Source organism: Lytechinus pictus, chromosome 7, assembly GCF_037042905.1.
Source record: "Lytechinus pictus isolate F3 Inbred chromosome 7, Lp3.0, whole genome shotgun sequence".
In the NCBI taxonomy this organism is placed as follows: Eukaryota; Metazoa; Echinodermata; class Echinoidea; order Temnopleuroida; family Toxopneustidae; genus Lytechinus; species Lytechinus pictus.
Window position 1 is genome coordinate 1,797,265 of NC_087251.1, and position 25,864 is coordinate 1,823,128.

The 25,864-nt window shown below is 35.3% G+C and overlaps 2 protein-coding genes across 8 annotated transcripts in view; one reads left to right on the plus strand and one right to left on the minus strand.

The window, feature by feature from the left end:
• The window catches only part of LOC129265169 (protein-cysteine N-palmitoyltransferase HHAT-like), a 24,339-nt gene extending 14,497 nt beyond the window's left edge, over window positions 1-9,842 (plus strand). For 4 of the 5 annotated variants that reach the window (XM_054903167.2, XM_064101582.1, XM_064101583.1 and 1 more), the window contains 3 exons: window positions 1,510-1,711; window positions 2,405-2,549; window positions 5,980-9,412. In XM_054903167.2, coding sequence (XP_054759142.2) covers window positions 1,510-1,711; window positions 2,405-2,549; window positions 5,980-6,104 — 472 coding nt within the window. In that variant the 3' untranslated portion in view covers window positions 6,105-9,412. Of the gene's footprint in view, window positions 1-1,509; window positions 1,712-2,404; window positions 2,550-5,979 lie in introns of all 5 variants that reach the window. The other variant, XM_064101584.1, reaches the window with a different exon arrangement.
• Window positions 8,860-25,307, minus strand: LOC129264074 (galactose mutarotase-like). 3 transcript variants are annotated; one of them, XM_064101586.1, is made up of 8 exons: window positions 25,143-25,307; window positions 18,641-18,842; window positions 17,239-17,393; window positions 16,401-16,613; window positions 14,106-14,190; window positions 13,207-13,342; window positions 11,965-12,139; window positions 8,860-10,115 (listed from the first exon to the last, which is right to left on the minus strand). In XM_064101586.1, exons 2-8 carry the CDS (start codon window positions 18,825-18,827, stop codon window positions 10,038-10,040), a joined length of 1,029 nt encoding a protein of 342 aa, XP_063957656.1. In that variant the 5' UTR covers window positions 18,828-18,842; window positions 25,143-25,307; the 3' UTR covers window positions 8,860-10,037. The 3 variants fall into 3 exon arrangements, with proteins under 3 accessions (XP_063957656.1, XP_063957658.1, XP_063957657.1); XM_064101588.1 differs by having other exon boundaries at window positions 11,915-12,139; XM_064101587.1 differs by having other exon boundaries at window positions 25,176-25,262.
• Window positions 25,308-25,864: the final 557 nt, after the last annotated feature.

Genomic DNA, 25,864 nt, shown 5'->3' on the forward strand with positions numbered 1-25,864 from the left:
CGTAAATAAAATAGACAAATGACCTACCAATGTAAAGCTAAGAATCTCCTCTTTCATCTGGTATTACTTAGATTATTCCTCATTCATGCATGATTGAGCAAAAACAATTCAAAGAAAGGATGCCAAAAACTCATTTGGCGGGGGGTATTTGAATTTCAAAAAGAAAATCGCATGACTAAAAGGTTCAATATCTTCTCTTTTCTTTGATACCTAAATCACAGAAAATGGTCAAGTAGTAAAAAAGTTATGATCCCTCGAAACAATGCTTGTATTTCCATAATTTCATTAAATAAACGTGTTTTCACCGGTTTCCCACTGAAGCTATCGCACGGTAACAAAAGACTTAATGCATGGCTGATCGTCAACAAAACGGAGTGTCGAGTGAGTTTGAACGCTAGCCTGTAAAACCTCTTCATTTTATGAAATTATTGAAATTCAAGCCTTATTTCAAATAACCAGAACTTTGTTATTTCTTGACCATTTTCTGTAATTGAGGTATCAAATTAAAGAGCAGATATTGAACTTTTAAAAAATGTGGTTTTCTTTTTAAAACCCAGATACGGCCCGCCAAGTGACTTTTTGGTATCCCCTTTTAAAATTGTTTTTGCTCACTCATGCGTGAATGAGAAATAATCTAAGTAATTTCAGATGAAAGAGGAGATTTTAAGCTTTAAAATGGTAGGTCATTTGTCTATTGTATTTGCGATTAAGTTATGATAAATCATCGATAAATCTCGGTTTCGTTTTTTGTGGGACGCACTGTATAAGCTAATAAATGGGTTGTGTGGGTGTTATTGAAATGGTCATTAGAATATCCGGACATGGGGGGAAGGGAGGGGGATGAGGTGGCTTTCAATTGATTATTTCTTTGATTTAGATCTATTGACATTTCTCTTAGTGGTGGAAAAGAAGGGGTGTTGTATAACAGATCATTGCTTTTATGTACTTCTTATCTGCATTCCTATTTTCTATTCATCACTTTATATTTCATTGCGAGTTTCCCTCCTATGAAGGGTTATTGACTCTTGAGCCATGATAACACTCCCACCTACTTCAGTCTGTCTAAATCCTATTTTTACTAGGCTATTTCAGACCAGGAAATACTGGAGGGCGTCAATTTGACCCCCCTTCAGATCTCGGCTGCTGATTGTGCGATCACCGCGAAAACTTGCACGTGCGTAGAGTCGGATGTAAAGTCAAAGACTGTATAGTAGAATTTTCAAAAAATTAATTGTATATATTTTTTTATTTGGTCTCAAAAGATGTGCAAGACTTGAAAGTGAAAAGTCAGCAAGCGGCCCGGTAAAACTATTTCGCGTGATTGACGAAGCTTGTCAAGGGGGGGTCAATTTGACCCCCACCCCACCCCTTGTGAAATAATGGTTAAGCATGCTCTATGTTAGACCAACCTTAATGCTTTTCCTTTTCACCATATAGCTTTCATGTACCGTAATGCTTTTCCTTTTTCTAAATTCCTTTTTTTATCTTTGCTGATTGTATTTTGTTTAGATGTATATACATCCCTCTTGGAGGTTCTAGAAGAGGTATTATATGGCAGATCATGGCTTCAATCTGTTGCTTCTCATTTGTCTGCTTCTGGCATGGTGCTGATGAACATCTTATCTACTGGGCTTTATTCAACTGTGTTGGACTCCAGACTGAAGTTCTGATTGGCAAACTTGCTCATTGGACTTGTCTCAATAATATGCTGGTAAGCAATATATCCTTTCAAACTATTCAGTGTAGTCAATGGCAATTATGTAAATGGTATTTTATGTATCTCTTGTGGAATTGCTGTAGTTTTGGGTGCTAAATGTGATTTGTTTTATTTAATTTTAGATGTGAGGAGCTTAGTTTGCAATATATTATATATATATAGCAATGGTAGAAATATAAAATTTTACTGCATGTAATCAAGAATCCATCTAGTTTTTTAGTTTGATGTTTGCTGTTCGAAATCTGATCAAGATTTTAGGCTTAAATTGAAGAAAACCATCCTATGTTTTCTTGTCTGCTGGTTTCTTCTCATCCAGTGTATTCTATTACCATGCTTATCAATAATATAATCATTCAAAACAGAGTTTTGTCAATCAGTTAATTTGAATTTAGCACATATTTGACTAGGATTACATGTATCTATGCAAACTGTCCCTAACAAATTTTCTGATGGATTTCTCTTCATTTCTTAGGACCTTATATGTGAATATTTCTGCTCTTATGCCAAGTCACATACCAGCTGCTTTGTCATCTACTGAACTATTTTCAGTAGATGACAATATATCTTCTGAAGCCACTATTCGTGAGAGAAAGTGGAGATTACGGCTTGGGTATTTATACTGTGATACAATGTACTTATTTAAATATTTATCTAATATTCATATGGTTATCTGTCATTGTGTTTTAGCTTAAGTACTTGTCAGGTGGAATGTATAGAAGACTGATAGCTATACTCCTCACTCCTAACTACATGTGCCTTGCTCTATCTAACCTGATCTTCCTTTGTGGGAACAGAACATCTTACTCATATTATGATCTTCTTGTAAGGCAAGGTAAGTGTTCAAATCTTCCTCATCATCATACAGTATTCTTTGGGTGATATGCTGATAATTAAACCTGGTTATCCCCAGAGTTTTAGTCCACACTTTGATTGAATGCAGGGTGTTTTCTCAATTAATTTGGTATTCATGACTAAGGTAATGTACCAAATAATTTTAATAACATTCATTATAAACTCATATTAACACATTCTTTTCATTTCATGACACAATTGGTTGCTTTGGGTAACTTTTTGACACAGAATTCAAGTAATCTTTACTTGGTGAATGAGTTGACAAGTGGCACTCCAACAAAGTATGATCTAAGATACCTAGGGTTAACTAAACCATGGCTATAAGAATACCACCCTGTTTTTGTTTGGGTGGTTTTGTTTGTTTTCATAGGTTGATTGTATTATTCTGTTGTTTTGATTTGTTAATTTTATTGTTTTTCTTTCTTTCTGCTCATGATAAAATTCTTCATATTGACAAACATCTATAATATACAAGCTCATAACTTGTATATAATTAGCTTCCTTTCAAACAAATCTACCATCCAAATAATGAATCTTTTGCATAAGTATAAAAGATTGTTGGTGGAAATGTAGAAAGAGGTTTGCATTTAGAATGTATGAACAAATGAAAACATTAGAGTTGGTTGATCAGTTGTCTCGCGAAGCAGTTGAAACTGTAAGAGAGTTCACAACGTTTCGTTGGCTGCTGCTCAACTTTGTCAAGTGATAGAGACTTCGGTGCGAGGGCGAAGGTTATAGCGAGTATGCCGACGTCAGAGGGATCCGGCCGAAAGTAAGGGAGGTTGCTGTACGTCGGTGGTGTGTCGAGATGCGGATGTGGGTGACGGCTCGGTGTTGGTGTTGCCGGCGGTGGTTGTTGTTGGTCGGTTGAGGGCGTTCTTCTGCTGTGGTGTCGTCTGATGCATCGCATCCATGATTCGGCGATCTCGAAGCCTACGTCTCGATTGAGTGTGTTAGAGTGTAGTCGAATCTGGATGGCTTCCTTCACACGTCTGGTATGCCACTGCTGTGCAGAGTCGATGCATCTGACGCCAGACCAATCGGGTTGGTGTTGTTGTTCCCATGCATGTTCTGCTACTGCCGAAAGTACGGTGTTTCACTGCTTAACGTCTCTCTGATGTTCGGTTAGCCTTTCCTTTACTGGTCTGCCTGTCTCTCCGATGTATGAGAAGTTGCAGCCCTTGCATGGTATCTGGTAAACAACACCGGCTTTCCTGTGAGTTGGTACTGGATCTTTGGCTCTGACGAGTTGGTTCCTAAGAGTGGTGTCCGACTTGGAAGACAGCGCGGATGTTGAGTTTCTCCAGTTGTCGTCGCAGCTGATGAGCTATGGAGGAGACATAGGGCAGAACTATTGTTGAAGTGAACTGCTTCTCCTCTAAGATGATCCGCTCCTTAGATTTGAGTGACTTCTTGATGAAAGCCTTGGGGTAACCATTCAGAGCTAGTGCCGACTGGAGATGGCGCTGTTCTGGTGACAAATCCGATGGTTGAGAGACGATTCTATTTGCCCTGTCGTAGAGGCATTTGATTAAACAGCGTTTGACAGCGTGTGGGTGGTGGGAGTCATAGCGTAGATACTGGTCTGTGTGAGTGGGTTTCCTGTAGACAGTTGTCTTGAGGGTGCCGTCTGTCTGCCTGTGTACCTCGGTGTCTATGAAGGCTAACAATCCGTTGGTTTCATGTTCGGCGGTAAACCTGATGGTGGTTTCCCTTCCGTTCATGAAGTCCAAGAGATCCTTTGATCTGTGCTTGTTGACGGTGATGAAGGTGTCGTCGACATAACGTTTCCAGATCTTAGGCTTGAGTTTTGGCGGGCAATCGTTGAGGGCAGTATTCTCAATACCTTCCATATACATGTTGGCGATGACGGCTGATACGGGGCTACCCATGGCGGCGCCCTCTGTCTGTTCGTAGAACTTGCCGTCGTATAGGAAGTAAGAAGACTTTAGGACAAATTCTAGAAGAGTGGTTATTTCTTCTGGTGTCAGGCTGGTCCTTGCGGCAAGCTTGGGGTCTGCTATGAAGCAATCGCGGGCGACTCTGCATGCTCCTTCAATCAGGACGTTCGTGAATAGAGACTCCACATCGAATGAGATCATTGCGTCGTCATCTTGTATCGATTGTGTGGCGACAAAGTCTGTGGAATTCCGGACGGTGTGTGGTGAACCCCCGGTGAGAGGAGTGAGGATGTTGGCTAAAAACTTGGATAATTCATAGGCGAAAGAGCCGATGCAGGATACGATGGGGTGTAGCGGGACGGCTGGTTTGTGTATTTTGGGCAAACCGTAGATCCTTGGTGGTTGTTTCCGTTTGGGTCGGAGCTTTTGGTAGGTGTTTTCATCTAGGCTTCCTTTCTTTTTTAGTTCCGATAGTGAAGATGTTAACTTCCTTTCTAGGGAGTCAGTAGGATCTTCCTTGATTTCTTTGTATGGGCCAGTGGAGAGGAGGTTGTCCATCTTGTCCCTGTAGGTGGTGGTGTCTAGAATTACGGCTGCTCTTCCTTTGTCGGCGGGTAAGATCATAATGGTAGAATATTCCTTCAAGGACTTGAGAGCTGCTTCCATATCTTTGGTTATGTTAGATTTCGGTGGTTTAGCTTGCGCTAAGACAGAGCCGATATCATTGCGTAGCGATTCTCTGTCCTCTGGTGTCAATTGGCTTATGTGTGACTCTACTCTGGCAACGATTTCTGCTGCTGGTATCCGCTTAGGGACAGTGGCAAAGGTCATACCTCTGATGAGCAGAGTCTTCTCGGTGTCTGAGAGGTTCCTGGAAGACATGTTGATCACCCAGTTGTTGTTGGTGATGTTGTTCGTCTTGGAAGCAGGTTCGAGTAATTCGTTGAACTTCTGTTGTTGCCTCTCTTTGCATTTACTGAAGATGTCATGGTAGACGGCGTCATGTGTCTGGAAGACAGCCTCGGAGTCTTGAGAAGAGAGTGTGGTTCGAATTTCCTTAGTGGTGGAAATGACTTCCTTTCTGGCTTCATCCTTGATAAGACGGGTAAGAAAAATTCTTTCCCAGAGAAACCGTAGAGATGCGTTGTCTGCTGCTCTCCTTGCTCCCCTGGTGTGGACCGGAGATTTGATTCTTAGATCCTTGGGGATAACAGCTGCTTTGATGCATCGTGTGAGAAAGGAGAGGTGGTTGCTAAACCGTGTAAGAGTTGAAGTCTCCATCACTTGACAAAGTTGAGCAGCAGCCAACGAAACGTCGTGAAATCTCTTACAGTTTCAACCGCTTCGCGAGACAACTGATCAACCAACTCTATTGAATTCTCCGCGATGATGTACATCTTCAGAAATGAAAACATGTTATAAACTTGGGTTAATTATAGAAGAAATTAAAGATTGATCAAATAACTTGATCTATATTGTTTACAATATATTTTCTCTTTTTATTTGCAGACTGGCCCAATAACTGCCTTGCTACATTCTTTACTTTCTACTGCACCATCCAACTCATCATGACCATCAATAGAAAGTATGGTAAAGACTTCATGTGCAACAAGTTCTATTATCGCTCATGGTAAGACGCTCTTAAAGTCAACATCTGTCTGTTTTGAGCTCTTGCTATGTGTCATTTGTAACTTGTTCGGAAGGGGAAGCAACTCAGAGGAAGCTTTCTTCAAATTTGTGGCAATATTTTAGCATAAATTGTGTATTGTAACTTTGTAACACTATCTAAGATTTTGTCCCTGCTGACTGACATACCAACAAAAACTGACTGAGGTTTCAAGTTGAAGGAGTTGAAGTTTTGGAGACACTATTTCCATTTTCCGTTCATGCAATAAGAATATGTCAAATACTCTTTTAAATTTAGTACAACCACTTTGTATGAAACAACCTAAGTACTTAGGATGCATATGTATTGCAAAATACACTTCAAATGTTGTTTTATTTTTTTTCACTTTGAATCATACATGTACCTCTAAGTTTCTGAGTGTGAGCAAAACATTTGGACCTGCCATATGAAGGTATCTTGTGAATGAACCCAAACAAATGCTTTCATAAATGCAGTTATTGACTGTAATTTCATTCCAACCTCATATTCCAAAGTCATATACCTTCCATATAAAGTTTTATACAGTATTGGGCCTTTTCTGATCAATTTCAGCCTCTTGCCAAAGAATTTCAGATGACCAAAGTGCTTTAACGTCTCTTCAAAATATTTTTTCCTTCGGATTATTAGTCCAATACTTTCACACAGTTTGCTTTGTTACCTACTTGTGTGAACCCAAATATCTATTTAAATTTGTTATGAACTTGGATGTACTGTTTGTGATTTCAAGTTCAGTGTGGGTGTTGTTCTTGGTGCCAGGGGCATGAATTAGGCTAACTAACCAAGCTCCAAAGTAGGTTTACAGAAAGTCTCTTTATTGATAGCTCAATAACTATTTTGGCCATTCCAAGCACCTGTTTTATTCAAGTTCTGTGCTATGGGTGGTGTAAAGTCAGCCCAACAGCAACACAAGCTGTCCAAACTGGACCTGAAGCCATTAAATGGCTGCCAACATGTTAAAAATGATTTAACAAGTATTCCTTTACTGCAGAAATTTAAAACACACATTACTTGGCTGAAGATTGATTAACATTGTTCACATATTTCAACCAAAATATTATTTTTACTTGTCTTTCATAATAATACAAGGTGTCTTATTTGTAAATATGTGCATTTGTAATTTATTTGATGATAAATTCTAACAGCCAGTTTCTCAATCAAGTTTAGGATGTTTTTTGTGGTAATCAATTACTTCCATTGGAATACTTGAAATATGTTCAGCATCTGTAATTAATGCTGTGCAAAAATGATGGTATTACATTGACCTTGCAATTTATGAATCATTTTGCATATTTATTGAAAATTAGTGTCATACTTGTGTGTGATTGTATATTATTTCTTGACTAGGAATGTTGCAGGGCAATCATAGCTCTTAATGATTTTTGTATCATATGTTGCCAATGATGGTTGGCATATTCAGAATTTTTCAATATACCTAAATCAATTCTGTAAATGCAGCTTTCACATTTTATATTAATTTACATACCAAAAATATATGAAGGTCCTTTTTTTTCATTGAAAAACTTGAAATATAAAACTTATCATTGGGGGTAGAAACTTTGTCATTTAAAATAATTATGATGTATTTACAGTGAAATTCAAAATTTGTAGTAAGAAGTAATTTAAGGATAAATGTACTAATGCAACATTGGTAATGCAAATGATAATTGATTACACATTTTATCATTAATATTCAATGATGAAAAACTTGACTTTTTTGCCAAATCATACATGAACTTCAAATTTATATGTTCATCTCACAATGTAAATAATTTACATTAAATATCTGAAATTTTAACAGCTACATGTATATAATATATGTATGTTTATCTTTCACAATTGCAATACTTGATGTTAAAATGTCATTGTTTGAAATTTGTTACTTTACCTCATGTTAAGTAGTATAAAGCTTAGCTATTGATCATGGGGTTAAAGTTTATGATTGACAATATCAATGCAATCAATCATAGAATTCAGCCCCACAATTAATTGTTAACCTTTATGTTACAGGGCTTGAGTGTATTGATGTGTTCTTAATCATACTTAAAGGGGAATCCAACCCAAATAAAAACTTGTTTTTATAAGGAAAAGAAAAGTCAGACAAGTTGATAGGCGAAAGTTTGAACAATATTGGACAAACAACAAGAAAGTTATGAAGTTTTAAAAGTTGTAAATATTGGTAATCACTATACCCATGGAGACTTCAAATTGGCCGCATATGGGATGTCATAGTGATGTAAGGCAAGGACTACTCTTCCATGTACTTCAATACATATTATGGCTAAAATGTCATTTTTCCCAAAAGTTTTATTTCAAATTATATTTTTCTTTCATGAGGACATAAAACAATATACTACCTGGGTTATATTTAGATTACTGCCCCAGGGGAATGGGTACTTAGGAGAAAACCACAAATCCCTGATAATAAAGTACATGGGCTTTGGGAAAGTTGTCCTTGCCCCTTGTCATAATTTACTTACTCAGTTGCCAATTTGAAATCTACATAGTAATAGTAATCTCAATTTTAAAGCAGTTATAACTTTCTTATGGTTTGTTCGATTTCTTTCAAACTTTCACCATTCTGTTTAATTTATTTTTCTCCTTCCCAACACAACATTTTATGGCCAAGGCTGGATTCCCCTTTAAACAGCAATTTAAGAAAATAAGTCAATATGAATATAACAACATGACACATTTTAAGATCAAACAATCAAAGAAAACACATGTATGTTTCAATTTGTTTGTTTTATTCCCTTAGATAACAGTTTTTCAGATTTTTTTCTGAATTATTTAGAATTATATTCTAAATGGAATCTGTGTATAGCAATCATTATTCCATTCATCAGTGTTGTCATAATTTATATTATAACGGGATTCAATTCCAAATGTATCCCCATTCCCTAGAAATACATATACATTTTGAATTTCAATATCACTTGAAACCAGTTATGATCAGTTGAGAATTCCAGTTTTGAAACTTAAAAACTTAATTAATACAAGTTAATTACTACTTGTTTGTAAATTCAGTGCCAAACTAGTGATTTGTATGACAGACATCTACAGAGATCTTTATAATGGACAACAGTAGAGAGTAAATAATACTTATCAAGAACTACTTTCAATGACTGGAAGTTTTATGTCATATCCTAATCTTTGTTATTGTATTGTGTTATCAAATCTGAAATCATAGGTTTCACCTGATAATATTTGTACATATGTTATAAATCTATTCTTTGATTGAAATACAATTTATTCCATTAAATTTACATCATATTGGTTCTTGTTTGTATTTATTGATGAATTCATTTATACTGTTCCTTTGATATTCCATCAGCCTACTCTAGTTAATCTCCATTTTAAATTTTCAATTTATTTAAATTTTTCATATCCTGTAAATATACCACCTTCAAACAGGTGTTGTTGCTATTCAAATTTTTCGGAATAAAATTATTCATTTAAAGTGTAACTTTATCCATGTATATGGAACAGATTCATAGATCCCCTACATTATTTTCATAAAATGTCATTCAGTATTTACCAGCACCACCACCCCTTCTCTCTCAATGATTCACCAAATGCCAAAATCAATATTCAAGTTATGGAATAATGTTTCTTCCCCATTTTTATATTGTTAAACAAGTAAAGTCTGTAATCAGATGAGGTAGATTTAAGATATTGTTTTTTTATAATAAAATACTCCTTTCTGCCCAAAAAATTATTGCAGATATTTAGTATCATTCATGCAGGTGTAAAATGTTTCCAAATTATCAAATTATTGAAAAATAAATATGAAATTATTTATAGTAGGGTCTCCAGTAATTCATACCTTGGAAATCATACCTAGGAAGTAGGCTTAAAGTTATACAAAAAAGATGTAAGATCCTATTATTTAAGCTGTGTTCTTCTAGTTCCAAGAAAAGGCATAGGTAGTTTCATGTTTATATGTGTCCCCAGGATGTAATATGCAACTTGGAAAGTTGGGCTGAAAAAAAAAGAGGAAAAATGATTAATAATCTTCACACAAAATATATTCCAGTGCACTGAAGGAAGGAGGATAGGAAAGAATGGAATAGAAGATGTATCACACATCATTTCCTCGATAACGAATTAAAATTCCTCACATTACCACACTTTCTGCCACCTAGCAGTCCTGCCTTTCTCTGTCCATGGACCTACTACTCTGTCAGGGTAGTAGGTCCATGCTATGTCTAACGGTAGCATACTAAAATATGTAACCACGTCTAACAATGTTCTTCGGACAGTATTAAACATGGGAATTCATTACTTGCCAAATCCTGTCGACATTTAGATACTTCAGTTGACATTTAGGTACTTAAAGGACAAGTCCACCCCAACAAAAAGTTGATTCGAATAAAAAGAGAAAAATCCAACAAGCATAACACTGAAAATTTCATCAAAATCGGATATAAAATAAGAAACTTATGATGTTTTGAAGTTTCGCTTAATTTCACAAAACAGTTATATTCACATCCTTGTCGGTATGCAAATGAAGAGACTGATGATATCATTCACTATTTCTTTTGTATTTTATTATGTGAAATATGAAATATTCAAATTTTTTCCCTATTGTGTGAAACAACGATCTATTCCTCCCTGAACATGTGCAATTGGCATTGTTTAATACTATATGGTTCAATCAAGTTGGTCCTCATTGTCAAATCTGTAAAAAATGAAATATTGTATAATTCAAACAATTAAAAAAAAAGAAACAGTGAGTGAGGGACATCATCGACTGTCTCATTTGCATGTCACTGAGTTGTGCATATCACTGTTTTGTGAAAAATAAGCGAAAATTTAAAATGTCATAACTTTCTAATTTTACATCCGATTTTGATGAAATTTTCAGCATAATGCTTCCTTGATTTTTCTCTATTTATTCAAATCAACACTTTTCTGGGGTGGACTTGACCTTTAAAGGACAAGTCCACTCAAACAAAAAGTTGATTTGAATAAAAAGAGAAAAATCCAACAAGCATACCACTGAAAATTTCATCAAAATCGGATGTAAAATAAGAAAGTCATGACATTTTAAAGTTTCGCTTAATTTCACAAAACAGTTATATGCACATCCTGGCTGGTATGCAAATGAGGAGACTGATGACGTCATCCACTCACTATTTCTTTTGTATTTTATTATATGAAATATGAAATATTCTAATTTTCTCCTCATTGTCAAGTGATACAACGATTAATTCCTCCCTGAACATGTGGAATTAGCATTGTTTAGTACTATATGTTTCAGTCAAGTTGGTCCTTATTGTCAAATCTATAAAAAATGAAAAATTGTATAATTCAAACAATAAAAAACAAAAGAAATAGTGAGTGATGGACATCATCAACTGACTCACCTAGTTGTGCATATAACTGTTTTGTGAAAAATAAGCGAAATTTTTAAATGTCATAACTTCCTTATTTTACATCCGATTTTGATGAAATTTTCAGCACTATGCTAGTTTGATTCTTCTCTATTTATTCACGTCAGCATTTTCGTGGGGTGAACTTGACCTTTTAGTAAGCATTCATATATGTAAAACAGCTGCAGAATTAATGAAGAAACTCAAATAATCGCACATGCATGTATATCCCAGACGATATTATCAGATGACAAATAGAAGAACTTGAATGGCGCAGTCACATTTCCCCTACGGCGCGCCGTAGCGTCCGTACGTCGAGTCGACAATAGCCGTTTTAACATTGTGTGTATCAGCTACATAGAGGTGGTTTGAATATAAATGAATAAAACTGCTATTTTCGACTCACCGTAGGTCGTCGTATGGAAAATGTGACTGAGGTATAAGTAAAGTTTAAACCTGGTTCACTGAATTTGGATAAAATTGAGATTCCAGACAGAGGGCGCTGTGTTTAGGATAGACCGCCTCATGCTTTCCCATGGTAGAATCATTCAAGTAGTTTGCAGTGTAGAACTGAATACCAGGTTTGGTCGTATAAACCTTCATCTTGCGACCACTTTCCTTGTAAGTTACTCTGTAAAGAAATGCCATCGAGTGTGGATCGAGTTTAAACGGGAGAATAATATCTCCAGCCCTATTCTAGTATAAGAAAATAGAATTGGGAGAATTTCTATAAGCATAAAAAGAACTAATTAGATTGCCATTTTTAATTAGATTAAAAATCTAAAACATACAAATAGAAATTAACAACATAATTTTGGATTGGTTACAATTAGAGTATACAGTCGTATGGTTAATTTTCAATCTATAAATAGAGTACGATGACACCAAGGATGACACATAATAATGATAACATTTTCACCGCAGGGAGTGGGGGAGTCTTCAGCCCCAGTATATGCACTGTTAAAAAAACCCTGATTTTACAGAAAAAAAATTAACTACATAATTTTGGATTGGTTACAATTAGAGTACACAGTCGTATGGTTAATTTTCAATCTATAAAGAGAGTACGATGACACATATAATAATGATAACATTTTCACCGCAGGGGGTGGGGGAGTCTTCAGCCCCAGTGTGCACTGTTAAAAAACCCTGATTTTACAGGGGAAAAAAAGATTTTGCAGAAAGCAATAAAAGAATCATTCTGTAAAATCATAAAACAGGAATTTTTCTGCAATTTATCAGAACAGGTCTGTTTCAAAAGGGGACAAGGGTGTTTTCTTTAAGGAAATTTGTAAGGTTCCCTACACCAAATACCAATTTCCTGTAAGATTACGCAATCTGGTAAGATTACAGGTGTTCTCGAGACTCTGCTGCAGGAACTTCTTTTATTTTTAAGGATAAATTTTCTAACAGTGTGCCAGTGATTTAAACACCCAAGACCCCGAATCTACCACATACTTTTTTTTTTCATAACAGCCGCCCCCACCCCCATTTGTCATGCAACGGTGGTAACTTTGTCATCATCAATGATAGCTTTCGTTAAACGTGTGATTCGATTGGCTTTTAGAATATATTTGAGTAAGTTTAGGCAGTGGAAAAAATTATAAAACCAAAGATTAAACAAATAGGCCTAAGCATTTAAATACCCATATTCGTAATATCAAATAACAGTCAATGTTTGAGTTTGGTACTACTTACGTGGCACAAGGTCTTTCTGAAGATTTCACACAGAAGTTATGGTCATATCCTAGTCCTGGAACATCTTTGATTTTATCCTTAAGTCTGGTTGGACTTCGCAGGTCAAAAACCGTATTATCAACACAACTGATCTCCCCTGATTGCAACAATATACAGAAAACTAATGATAGGCCCTGGTCGGTGTTTCATAAAGCTGTTAAGAGCGACTTTAAGAACGACTGGTGATCCTTTCTTACGCGCTAAAGCATTGCCAATGAAAATGCCATTTACCACAAGAAAGGTTTACCAGTTGTTCTTAAAGTCGCTCTTAACTTACGAACAGCTTTATGAAACACCCACCGGGATGTTTTGTTGTTGTTGTTTTTGTTCGTGCATCGTCTTGATGATGACACTGTTCAATTCCATATTAAACTTATCAAATCTGGGCAGCAAAGCTACTATTACTACAACAACTACTACTACTACTACTACTTCCACTACTACTACTACTACTACTACTACTTCTACCACTACTACTACTACTACTACTACTACAACAACTACTACTACTACTACTACTACTACTACTACTACTACTACTACTACTACTACTAATGATAATTATGATAAAAATATTGATAATAACAATAATGTCAACAACAATAATAACAACAATAATAATGATGATAATTATACAACTTATAATAATTCACAATAACGATCGTCGTAAGATTGAATAATTATAATTATAATATGAGGAAAATAAGCCGATCGATTTGAGAGTAATCTACTAAATCTAGGTAAACCTCGTCATTTCTTGACATTAAAGTCATCACTAGTAAAAGAAGAACGAGCCATTGCTAGCTTAGATGAATTCTTGAGTTGCGTTTAATTGCAAAGATTTTTTATGAACAACAAACCTGTTGGTATAGAAGTTTCCTTCTCTATAGGTGTGTATTTATCAGAATCAATCTCAACTATATGATCGAGGACACTGCCAGAATCCTTTTATTTTAGTGGGGAGAAAAATAATAATTCATTGTCTTTAGAGGCGAGAATGCTATCCATCAATCATGTTCATCTTATATGAAACTAATGAGTATGGATCATGACGTGGTCAAGAAATAAAAGGGTTGTGACAATTGATAGTGCGAAAAGTTGCAAGCGTTGCGATTTTCTGCAAAGTACATGTGTATAGTGTAAAGAACAGTGGCGTAACTACGGGGGGGGGGGGGGAGGGGCATGGGGGGGCACGTGCCCCCCCCCCCCAATCGGCTGGCAAAAAAAAAAAATATTGTTAATTATGTTATATTATATTATAATTATGTTATGTTACATTACATTAAAATAAAAAAAATCATAACTTTATGAAACATAATTTGCTCAGGGCCTATGTCTTCATTGTTCCTGATGCTCGCATTGTCTGTTTAACGAGATATATAATCCTGTTGTACTAAAACCTCCCGTTTTCAAGTCAATATACACCAAATATATTTCCTCGCACTTCGAATTATTATTGTTTTATGTAGTAAAATATCATTTTAGGGTCTTAATATAAAACATTTCCCGTCCGTGCTTACGTTCGCATTAGTGAAATATGTCTGCTTTTCATGAATTCCTAAAATCAGTCCTTAAAATGTCCCTTTTTCTGATCTGCATATCAAAAATTACAGCGTGCGCTCGCATCATTTGGTTAGTGAAATACGCATGGTCTACTTGAATTCCTACAAACAAGCCTTAGAATGCCCCTCTTCAGGTGTGAATTTCCAAATTTTTCTCCTCGAGCTTCGCGCTCGCAATATTTGACTATTGAGATGCGTATGATAATCATGACTACAATGACTACAAAAAGTATGTCTTTAGGTGTAATTCTAACAAAATCAGCATGCGCTTGGCACTCGCATTAGATGACTATGGTGAGATATGTGTACTCTTAATGGATTCTTTTAAAAAATAGTCATTAAAATATTCATGTTTGGGGTCAATATATACAAAAATTTTAGCTCGCGCTTCGCGCTCGCTTCATTTGGTTAATAAAAATTCGTATGGTCTTCGTGAATTCCTACAAACAAGCCTTAAAATGTCCCTCTTCCATGTATTCAGGTCTGAATTTCCTACATTTTCAGCTCGCGCTTCACGCTCGCAATATTTGATTAGTGAGATGCGCATGTTAATCATGATTACAATGACTACACGTGCTTTATGTGTTTGGATGCATATAATTCTAACAAAATCAGCAAGCGCTTGGCACTCGCATTAGATTACTATGGTGAGATATGTATACTCTTAATAGATTCATAAAATATAGTCCTTAAAATGTCCGTTTGGGGTCAATATATACAAAAATTTCAGCTCGCGCTTCGCGCTCGCATTGTTTGTTTAGCGAGACAGGTACACATCATGATTACAAAAATTTGCTTATAATGTCCCTTTTTTAGGTCTGAATATCAAAAATTTTAAGCTCGCGCTTCGCGCTCGCATTATGTGATCAGTGACATACATATCCGTTTAATGACACTGTCCTTAAAATGTCTCTATTAGGTCAGCATACCTAGCAACTGAGCGCGCGAAGCGCGCTCACTAGGTGACTCAAATTTTTTGCTGGTGCCCCCCCAATGCTGTGACCCACGGTACGCCACTGGTAACGAACAACTGCAAACGATCGATCAACTAATATGGAACCCCATTAAATGATGACCAGTGGTGTCGTTATCGTATTCAAAGACATATCACGTATCATTATCGCACATGTATATTTCAACATGTCTCTGCCATTAATTGATTATATTTTGAAAATTAATGAATTAATGAACTCAGAAAACAGATAATATATCCGATGATGATGGTGGTGGTGGTGCACATGGTGACGATGATGAAATATAATGATATCGTTGAAAATCGATACATAAATAAGAAAAGCAGAATACAAAAGTATTGGTCACAATCACGATATTCATAATTTTGATGTAACAATTATGATCAAATCATATCGCAATCTTCCATAATTTCATGCATCATTACGTCATTGTTAAAAACTCGTACTATATAAGCCTTACAATTAAGACAGTGGATTAAATTTCGAATATCGGGTTGTATATCATTACCCGTATTTCACACAAAAATCGAATGCAGACAAAAACAAAGAGAGTTTGTGTATTTTCAAGACATCCAAGCTTTCAATTCCAGCAATAAAAATATAAATAATTCATACTCACGTGACCCCCAAGGTTGAAGTAGGAATGGTTGGTGAGATTGATGGGCGTGGCTTTTGTTGTCTTTGCAGCGTACGACATGATTAGCTTATTATCATTGGTGAGTTGATAATTGATGGTGATAGTTACTTCGCCTGGATAACTATTTTCACCATCGGGGCTTGTGTAGCTGAAAGATACACCATTTCCATTGATGTGACCCACATCCCACACTCGCTTTACAGAGCGGAATGAAAAAAAAAATCGGACGTTCATATCTATATAATATATATACTGTATATATATATATATGTATAATTATAATGATAATACTAATTAATTAATTATACAATAAGATGAGTATTCGCATGAGTATTATTTTCCCTTTAAATTATTGTGAGAAATCGATATTCAAACAGCCCCTCTAGGTCATAATCACACTTCTTATATTATTGATTTTTCTATACCTTCGTCATTTTCATCGAATCTTCTTGATGAATATACATGTATTTCCCCGTGTATTTTTCACTAACAATCTTTTAGAATGTCAACCACTGATTTTAAATATCTAATTGGTTTAAGGCTCGCTCACTTTGCTCTACTGTAAATATCCTTTTAAAAATGTGAATACTGTCAAATAGTACGGGAGATGTTGATCATCGTGGTAGTAGAAAATAAGAAATACTATCAAAACCAGACCCCCAAACTTTCATTACTATGCCAATGTTCGTATACATAAGCACAATTCGATAGGTGCTTAAGCAGAACTTCAAGTAATTGGATTTCTGAAATTTGTGAGCAAGGTAAAATTTAATCCACATAATTGGTGTATCAAATTAATTATTTGTCTGATTGTGCTTACATGTGAGAAACTGCTTACACCTCCATGGATATGGTTTGGACCATTATTAATCTCTAGCTGATAAGCAACACCATCCAAGGAGAACTGTCCATTAGCTATCCGGTTTGCAACACGACCAACGATAACACCAAAATAAGGGGAATTGCTCTCATATCCTGATGAAGGAAGAGTCATTCAGCAACAAAGCGGTTCAATGAATGAGTGAATATACAAATAAGTTTTTTTTTTTTAATTACTATTTGGATAATCGCCCTTATACGCGTAGGCGTATACATCCCCAAACCATCAAGGTTCTCACATTTTGTGCATTTATATAAATAATGTAGAAATAATGTAATGTAATAAATAATGTAGAAATTTGTCACAAGGAAGAAAATAACTGTTTATTTCGATTGAATTGAATGTCTTCAAAATAATAAGCGAAAGACAGAATATTGAACAAAAATGGATTGAAAAAAATGATCCCTTTTCGTTATTACACAAGTAAAATTATGTAAAGACATTTGCCTGAGTAAGAAGCTATACAGGCGGTCTTAATGGACCAATGCCGTATTCAGAATGATTTTGAATTTTAGCACTACTTGAGCTTAAACCAAGTGTCTTTAACTTCATAACGGCAGCTAATGAATTTTCTGTTTTAAAAAAAGAGAAGAGATTATTATACCATTGTGACATTGGGTTGTGTAGGAGCACAGATTATCAAATTTCTGCGAACATACCCGAACATGACTATTGTGTAAAACAAAAATCTTTCCTTTTTTCAAAGCAATAAGCTTTGTGCCCCCCCCCCCGACACCTGGTAGAATTTAAGTAACTCTATCGTGTCTATAGGATAGTGAAGAGTCAGTGACATTGATGTTGTACATTGCCATCGGAAGCCCAAAAGCAAAAAGTGCTATGAAATGGTAATTAACAGGGAGAAAGTAGATGATAGGTATTTTTTCATGGGAATGTGCTTTAAATATTATTTTCCTTGGTTTTAATTGGCTAAGGAGTATAGGAGATTGTTACTATAGTAACTGTCGGATAAAACAGACTTAATGTGCAAGTCATTTAAGCAACTTGAATGGTGCAGTTATTGTGCAGTATACAGCATGTAGAAAGGGCATATAGAGATGAGAGCATTATAAGAAGATTCAAATTTGAATCCACTTTTACGTGAAATGTCATACACCGCCCTAAAAGTGTGGTGCAAATAATAAAAAAGATGCATTTTATTTGCACCATTTTTTTTTACTAGGGTGCGATATGAAACCCCAGTGGTACTGTCGATGTTAACATGGTCAAAGAGCAAACCTAAACTTTTCTCCCCAGAAATTCATTAAACATGGAAAACGATTTTAGGGATATTTTGAACATGAGAAAGTTCATGTACTATAATATATATATATATATAATATACCTTTGATGTCAGGCCAGCCCAAGACAACGTCATCTATCTTTCCATTCTTATCAGGTATCCAAAGCTCGGTTATAGCAGCACCATAGTTGATGATCTTAGCAACCAGTCCGTTCACATTGCTCAATGTATACTGTTCTACCAGTTGATTGTTTGCAGTGTGACCGTATTCTTCTTTAGTGACAGGCATACCAAAATAAGTAGGCTACAAAGTGATAATAAAAGAAGAATAGATCTTGAAGTCTTCAATGAACATATAGAAAGTGTGTGCATCGAAATCATTGGGAATAATACTAGTATCATAGTTTTAGTGGCCTACCGTCCACCTCGTTATAATCCTGTGAAATTTATTGAATTTATTCAACCTATACTTCATGTCATTTCTCGTGAAGATAAACAATGTGTATTACTTGGGGATTTCAATGTTGATATTATGAAATATAATCACTCAAATCATGTTAATGATTTTGTAGATGTATTGCATTCATTCTCTTTTGATCCACAAATATGCAGGCCAACCAGAATAACATCACATTCTGCCACAATACTTGACAATATATTTTGTAATCAAACTGATAAGGTAATTCATGCTGGTATTCTTTTAACTGACGTGAGTGATCACTTGTCACCATTTATCATTACCAGTGCTCCCTCTTTTATGAACAAGTCAAATGATGTGATCAAATCTATAAAAAGGAGAATCTTTAGTGATGAAAACAAAGGAATATTTCAAAGGAGATTGCATGAAGTTCATTGGGGTCACCTAAGTTCCTTAATGGATGTGGATGAAAAGTTTGATGAATTTTTAAGTATCTTCTTGAAAATATTTGACGAATGCTTTCCTGTCACTGAAACTACACTGAACCTGAAAAGAAATAAGAAACCTTGGTTTAATTCGCACCTAAAAAAAGTATGTAAGAAGAAACACGACTTATATAGAAAGTTTGTAAATAATCCCTCTTCATACCGTGAAACCACTTATCAAAATTATAGGAATTTTGTAAATAAGGAGATTCGAAATAGCAAGCGTAAATATTATAATAATAAATTTATAAACTTAAAAAATAATCCACGTGCAACCTGGAAAGTTATAAATGAAGTTCTTCATAAAGCCTCTAGGTCTCATGATTTTCAGCTTGAAGATGCAGACAATGTAGGTTCACATATTGTTAATAAGAATTTGATAGTAAACATGTTTAATTCATATTTTTGTAACATAGGTCTTGACATTCAAAATAAACTTGATTCAAGTAATTCTGTCATTGGAAACTTTGAACAATTTTTACATGGGAATTTTGTCAAGTCAATGTTTTTTTCTAGAATAACACAAGGAGATATTTTGGAAGTTGTTCATAAACTGGATCCCAGTAAGAGTTCAGGGTATGATGATCTTGATCCTAAGATCATTAAATGTAGTATTCTTGCCATAGTTACTCCACTTTGTGATATTTTTAATGCATCTCTTGCCCAAGGGAATTTTCCTAGATCTCTTAAGATAGCAAAAGTAATACCAGTTTTCAAGAGTGGAAATAAAAGTAAACTTACCAATTATAGACCTATATCTGTTTTGAGCACCTTTTGTAAAATATTTGAGAGACTTGTTTACAATAAATTGATGACTTACATTTCAAACAATGATATTTTATGTGCTAAACAATATGGATTCAGACATGGGTATAGCACAAACTTAGCACTCATTGATTTCACAGATAGACTTGCAAAGGCTTTTGAAAATAAACAAACCACAGTTGGCATTTTTTTAGATTTATCTAAAGCATTTGATTCAATTGACCATTCTATTTTACTTAAGAAATTACAATTTTATGGAATCAGAGGTTTAGTTTTACAATGGTTCACTAGTTATTTAAACGGTAGAAAACAATTTGTAAAAATTCAGGATTTCATCTCTGATTGTAGGAATATAACCGTAGGCGTACCGCAAGGTTCGATTCTCGGTCCGCTCTTGTTTTTGTTATATATCAACGATCTTCAATTTGCTAGTAGTATTCTGTCAATTTTGCTTTTCGCAGATGATACCAACCTTTTTTTAAGTGGAAAAAATCTAATAGATTTAAATAACATACTACAAATTGAATTGGTTCATATTAGTGATTGGTTTTTTGCAAATAGATTGTTGGTAAACTATGATAAGACTTGTTACATGATCTTCAAATCTAAAAAACATAACAATGATGACGACTTTGTCAACATTTCTCTTAACGGTATCACTATTAAGAGAGTAACCAATACAACATTTTTAGGAGTGACCATTGACTCCAACCTCTCTTGGAGAGTGCACATTGATAACTTATGTACCAAAATATCTCAAGCCATTGGCATTTTGAATAGACTAAAAAAAATCCTTCCATTAAATGTATGTGTTACTTTGTACCACACAATGATTTCACCATATATAACTTATTGTATTACTGTATGGGGTAATTGTGCGAAATACCTTATCAATAGAATTTCCATTTTACAAAAAAGAGCAATTAGAGTAATCACAGATAGTCATTATCTTGATCATACTGATCCCCTTTTTAACAAACTTAAAATTTTAAAAGTTCATGACTTGTACAATTTGCAAACGGCTTGTTTTGTGTTTTCAGCAATGAAGAAGCTCCTACCTCAAGTATTTAATGATTATTTTGTGTATAGATATTTTTTTAATAGGTATAATTGTCGTAACTCTTATGAATATCCCCTCATGGGGTTATCAATTTTCTAGAAGTACTATATGTTATAGTGGACCTGTTTTATGGAATTCTTTGCCCCAAGATATGAAGCAATGCCCAACCATAAGTAATTTTAAAAGAAAATATAAGATATTTTTATTGAATTGTTACATTAATAGGTAAATTCAACTTATTGCATGTTTTTTTTTTTTTCTTTCTTTTTTTCTTTTTTTATGTAGGGTCTTTCTTTTCTATTTCTATTAAATCCAATAACTGGTTTCTTTTTTTGCAGTATACAAGGGATCAGCCTAGACAGGCCAACGGCTTATTGCTGATCCCCCACATCCACTGCTACTTAATGTTATTCACTCCTATCTGTTCACTTTTTTACAATTGATTTATCGTGTATTTTTTTTCTTTGTTTCTATTGTGTATATTTGTATGAATATGTTTTTATATTGTATTTGTCATTTGAATGTTTTTATGAGAGGTGTGAAATAAATGAAATTGAATTGAATTGAATTGAATTGAATTGAATTGAATTGAATTGAATAAAATAATGAATGATGAAATAGAAATACCGGGATGCAGTCACCATGCACACTGCACTCGGCCGAGAGCTGTCAAAAGGTCAAGTAATACATCTTAATTTCGGCACAACTTGTAAGGCAACACTAGCCTATAATCTAGTCTATTATCTAGGCGGAGGCTGCAGCTACTTTCTTTGCTTTCACGAGCCTGAAAATTTCACGAAACGTAAGCAATATGTCTGATGCGGCAAAACTACGGAAAATGACTGCGAATCTCCTACTGTAGTCTCGCTTATTGATTTTCAGACGCATCGTTTACCTTTCCAGTAAAGATAAAGCGGCAACCTCCAAGATGGCAACATTTTGACAATCTCACATAGGCCTCAGCTTTTCTTCATTATTCCAACATGATTGAAACACCCAGTTCCCACTGTTACGATTCGCGCCACGGTTGAAACTTTGGTCTGATCGTGTCAGATCTTACCGGATCTTGAGGTCAGTTGTAGCAATCGTATTCATTATTCCAACATGATTGAAACACCCAGTTCCCGCTGTCACGATTCGCGCCACGATTGAAACCTTGGTCTAATCGTGTCAGATCTTACCAGATCTTGAGGTCAGTTGTAGCAATCGTATTCATTATTCCAACATGATTGAAACACCCAGTTCCCACTGTCACGATTCGCGCCACGATTGAAACCTTGGTCTAATCGTGTCAGATCTTAACAGATCTTGAGGTCAGTCGTAGCAATCGTATTCATTATTCCAACATGATTGAAACACCCAGTTCCCACTGTCTCGATTCGCGCCACGATTGAAACTTTGGTCTAATCGTGTCAGATCTTATCAGATATTGAGGTCAGTGGTAGCAATCGTATTCATTATTCCAACATGATTGAAACACCCAGTTCCCACTGTCTCGATTCGCGCCACGATTGAAACCTTGGTCTAATCGTGTCAGATCTTATCAGATCTTGAGGTCAGTCTTAGCAATCGTATTCATTATTCCAACATGATTGAAACACCCAGTTCACACTGTCACGATTCGCGCCACGATTGAAACCTTGGTCTAATCGTGTCAGATCTTATCAGATCTTGAGGTCAGTCGTAGCAATCGTATTCATTATTCCAACATGATTGAAACACCCAGTTCCCACTGTCTCGATTCGCGCCACGATTGAAACTTTGGTCTAATCGTGTCAGATCGTATCAGATCATGAGGTCAGTCGTAGCAATCGTATTCATTCTTCCAACATGATTGAAACACCCAGTTCCCACTGTCTCGATTCGCGCCACGATTGAAACATTGGTCTAATCGTGTCAGATCTTATCAGATCTTGAGGTAAGTCATGGCAATCGTTGTGATTGTAAATGAAATTATGGATGGCCCAAATATGTTCGCGATCAACTACGAAAGGCCAATCGTAACTGATCACACGACAGTGGGAAGGAGATATGCGTATAGGTCAATCACCTTTTAAATTACATGAAGTTCAATGACTAACCTAATGCAGAAACTCCGGTGTAGATTTACCACCAGCCCGTAATCTATATGCCCGCACCAGAGAAATGTTAAACAACACCAGTTTGGTTTTGGTCTAACACAAGATATGTGTTAATACACCAATTTAGTATTGAAACAGCATCGGTTTGATCCCAACCTGGTGTTGTTTGAAAACTTCTCTGGTGTGGACATAGATTCCGGGCCGGGATTCCGGACTGGTGTTTATTTATTTATTATTTATCTATCTATCTATTTATTCATTTATCTATTTATTCATTTATTAGAACATATTAATTCAGGTAAAAAAGATCAGCATAAAACTGTTTTTCATCAATGACCTGACGAAAACATAAAGAACAACATAAATCATCATATCATACAAAAAAATAAAGTCAATTGATAAAAAAAATAAAGTCAAAATCTAACAATGCTTGGTAACATAAATAACAAATATTTTTACTTAAATGATAATATGAATCAAATTTATCAAAAGGGAACAGTTACTAATTATAAAACTACTAATTGTATAATTCATTCACTGATAAAAAACACTGAAATGATAGCAATGAAATCAACACCGGCGTTTGTGTAGGTCGATACATCTCGTTCACCCAGCAAACTCATTATAACCTTTATCTTTGACGTGAGAACATGAATGAGGCCAATGAACTGAGAGGTGTATAGAATTATATTTTCCGGTGAATTTTATTTTATATATGTTTGAAACGAACATCCTATAGCTCCCGACTAAGCCACTTTGAAAGTCCGGGGCTCGAGGGTGTTCGATCCCCGGACAAGGCATCTATGTCCGAGAGCAACAGTGCTCTTTTATCCTGCATTACATGGAAATGCAATATGCATTCTTGGTTTTCAATAATAATCATAATATCAAAAATAATAATAATAATGATTATAATCCTATAAATATACATGGATCAAGGAATTGAGAGACAACTGGTCTGGAATGTTGGCGAGAGAAAAGGTTATAGGGAAAATTAGGATGCGTTAAAAAGTTTTATTTTCAATTCATTAGGGCAGATGGGTGTGTAGATGATAGAGACACAGTGGGAAGCAGAAATGGTATTAGCCTCTTGTCGAGGCTCTGGTGGCTCTCCCGAGCAAAGAGAGTGATACCTTACATACCTCGCGAAGTGCGTTAGGCCTGGCGAGCGACAGGGGTTAGAGAATAAAGATGAGTCGCCAGGGCCTCGACAAGAGTCTATATTGATATAGGATTTAAAAAAATAAGTACTACAAAAGTAGTTCATAAACAGCTGACAATGCAGTGAAAAAAATTCAATTCAATTCAATTTCATTTTCCACATATTGAGTAAAAAACATGCAATATCATTACAATCGAATACATACATAAATAATAAACAATACAAATATAAAAAGTTACAATATATTACTTAAAAAATACATAGAAAATCAAAATGTGGAGGGGATTGACAAAGGCCATATTGATCTATCAAGGTCAATCCCCAATGAAAGAAATAAATGGAATACATAAATTACATATGGAAAAAAAAAGAAAAGAGATACTAGACCTCAAAACCCCAGACAAAGCAAGAGAAAGTAAAATACGAATAAAGGGGAGGGAGAGGCAAATATAAAAATCACTGCACTAAATTGGAAAAAGTTGATTGTCTCCATGTGTGAATATGCACGTGATAGACTAGCGTGTGAGGTTTTGTCAGAGTTCATATACCGTAATATCTTTTTTGAAGCAATTTCACATCTTTGTCATCAACTTAAATTAATTTACAAAAAAAATACTAATTTGTTATTCTTACCAATGGAAGTGAATAAGTGATAAACGGAAGTACCTGTTCCTTATCCAAACGCTATATGTCGAATTCGTTATGACCGTTGTACATCAATGTGATAATATTAATGTATCGTTTACTATGTGTGTAAATATAATACACATATACTACCTATCAAAGGTGAAATGTTGTGATCGTTGGACTATGATACGTCAATGGTATACAATCAGAATGATTGATATAATCAATAAATGAATCTTCAAGGATCTATGGAACAAAGGGTGCTGGAGAGAAGCAGATCGAGGATAGGGTGGGGGGGGGTCTTACCCTCGGGGCCAACTCAGTGTGGAAGGGAAGGGGTATACAATCTCGTTATACATGAAACATGAATTGTCTGCAAACTCACATAGGGCTATGACGTCATTTCCTAAACTATAGACCAAGTGAGAAAATATGCTATTTTATCTAAGTTCGGTATCCCCATATCAGAATGGCATTCCAGTGATGTTTTATCCAGTGAAACTATAACCGCCCTTTCACACGGTAAAAAAAAATCGTAATTTGAATGTTGATTCCAGTAAAATATAAGGCTAATGACGAATTTTTAGCAAGTGTGAAACCAAACTAAAGTGACGAACGCTAATCACAATCACGAATTCAAATTCTACTCTGGAGGTGAATTCCAGTTAAGTTTCACTCAAATTACGGTAAGAGTTTTCCGTGTGAAAGGTCCGATGATTCTAAAGACG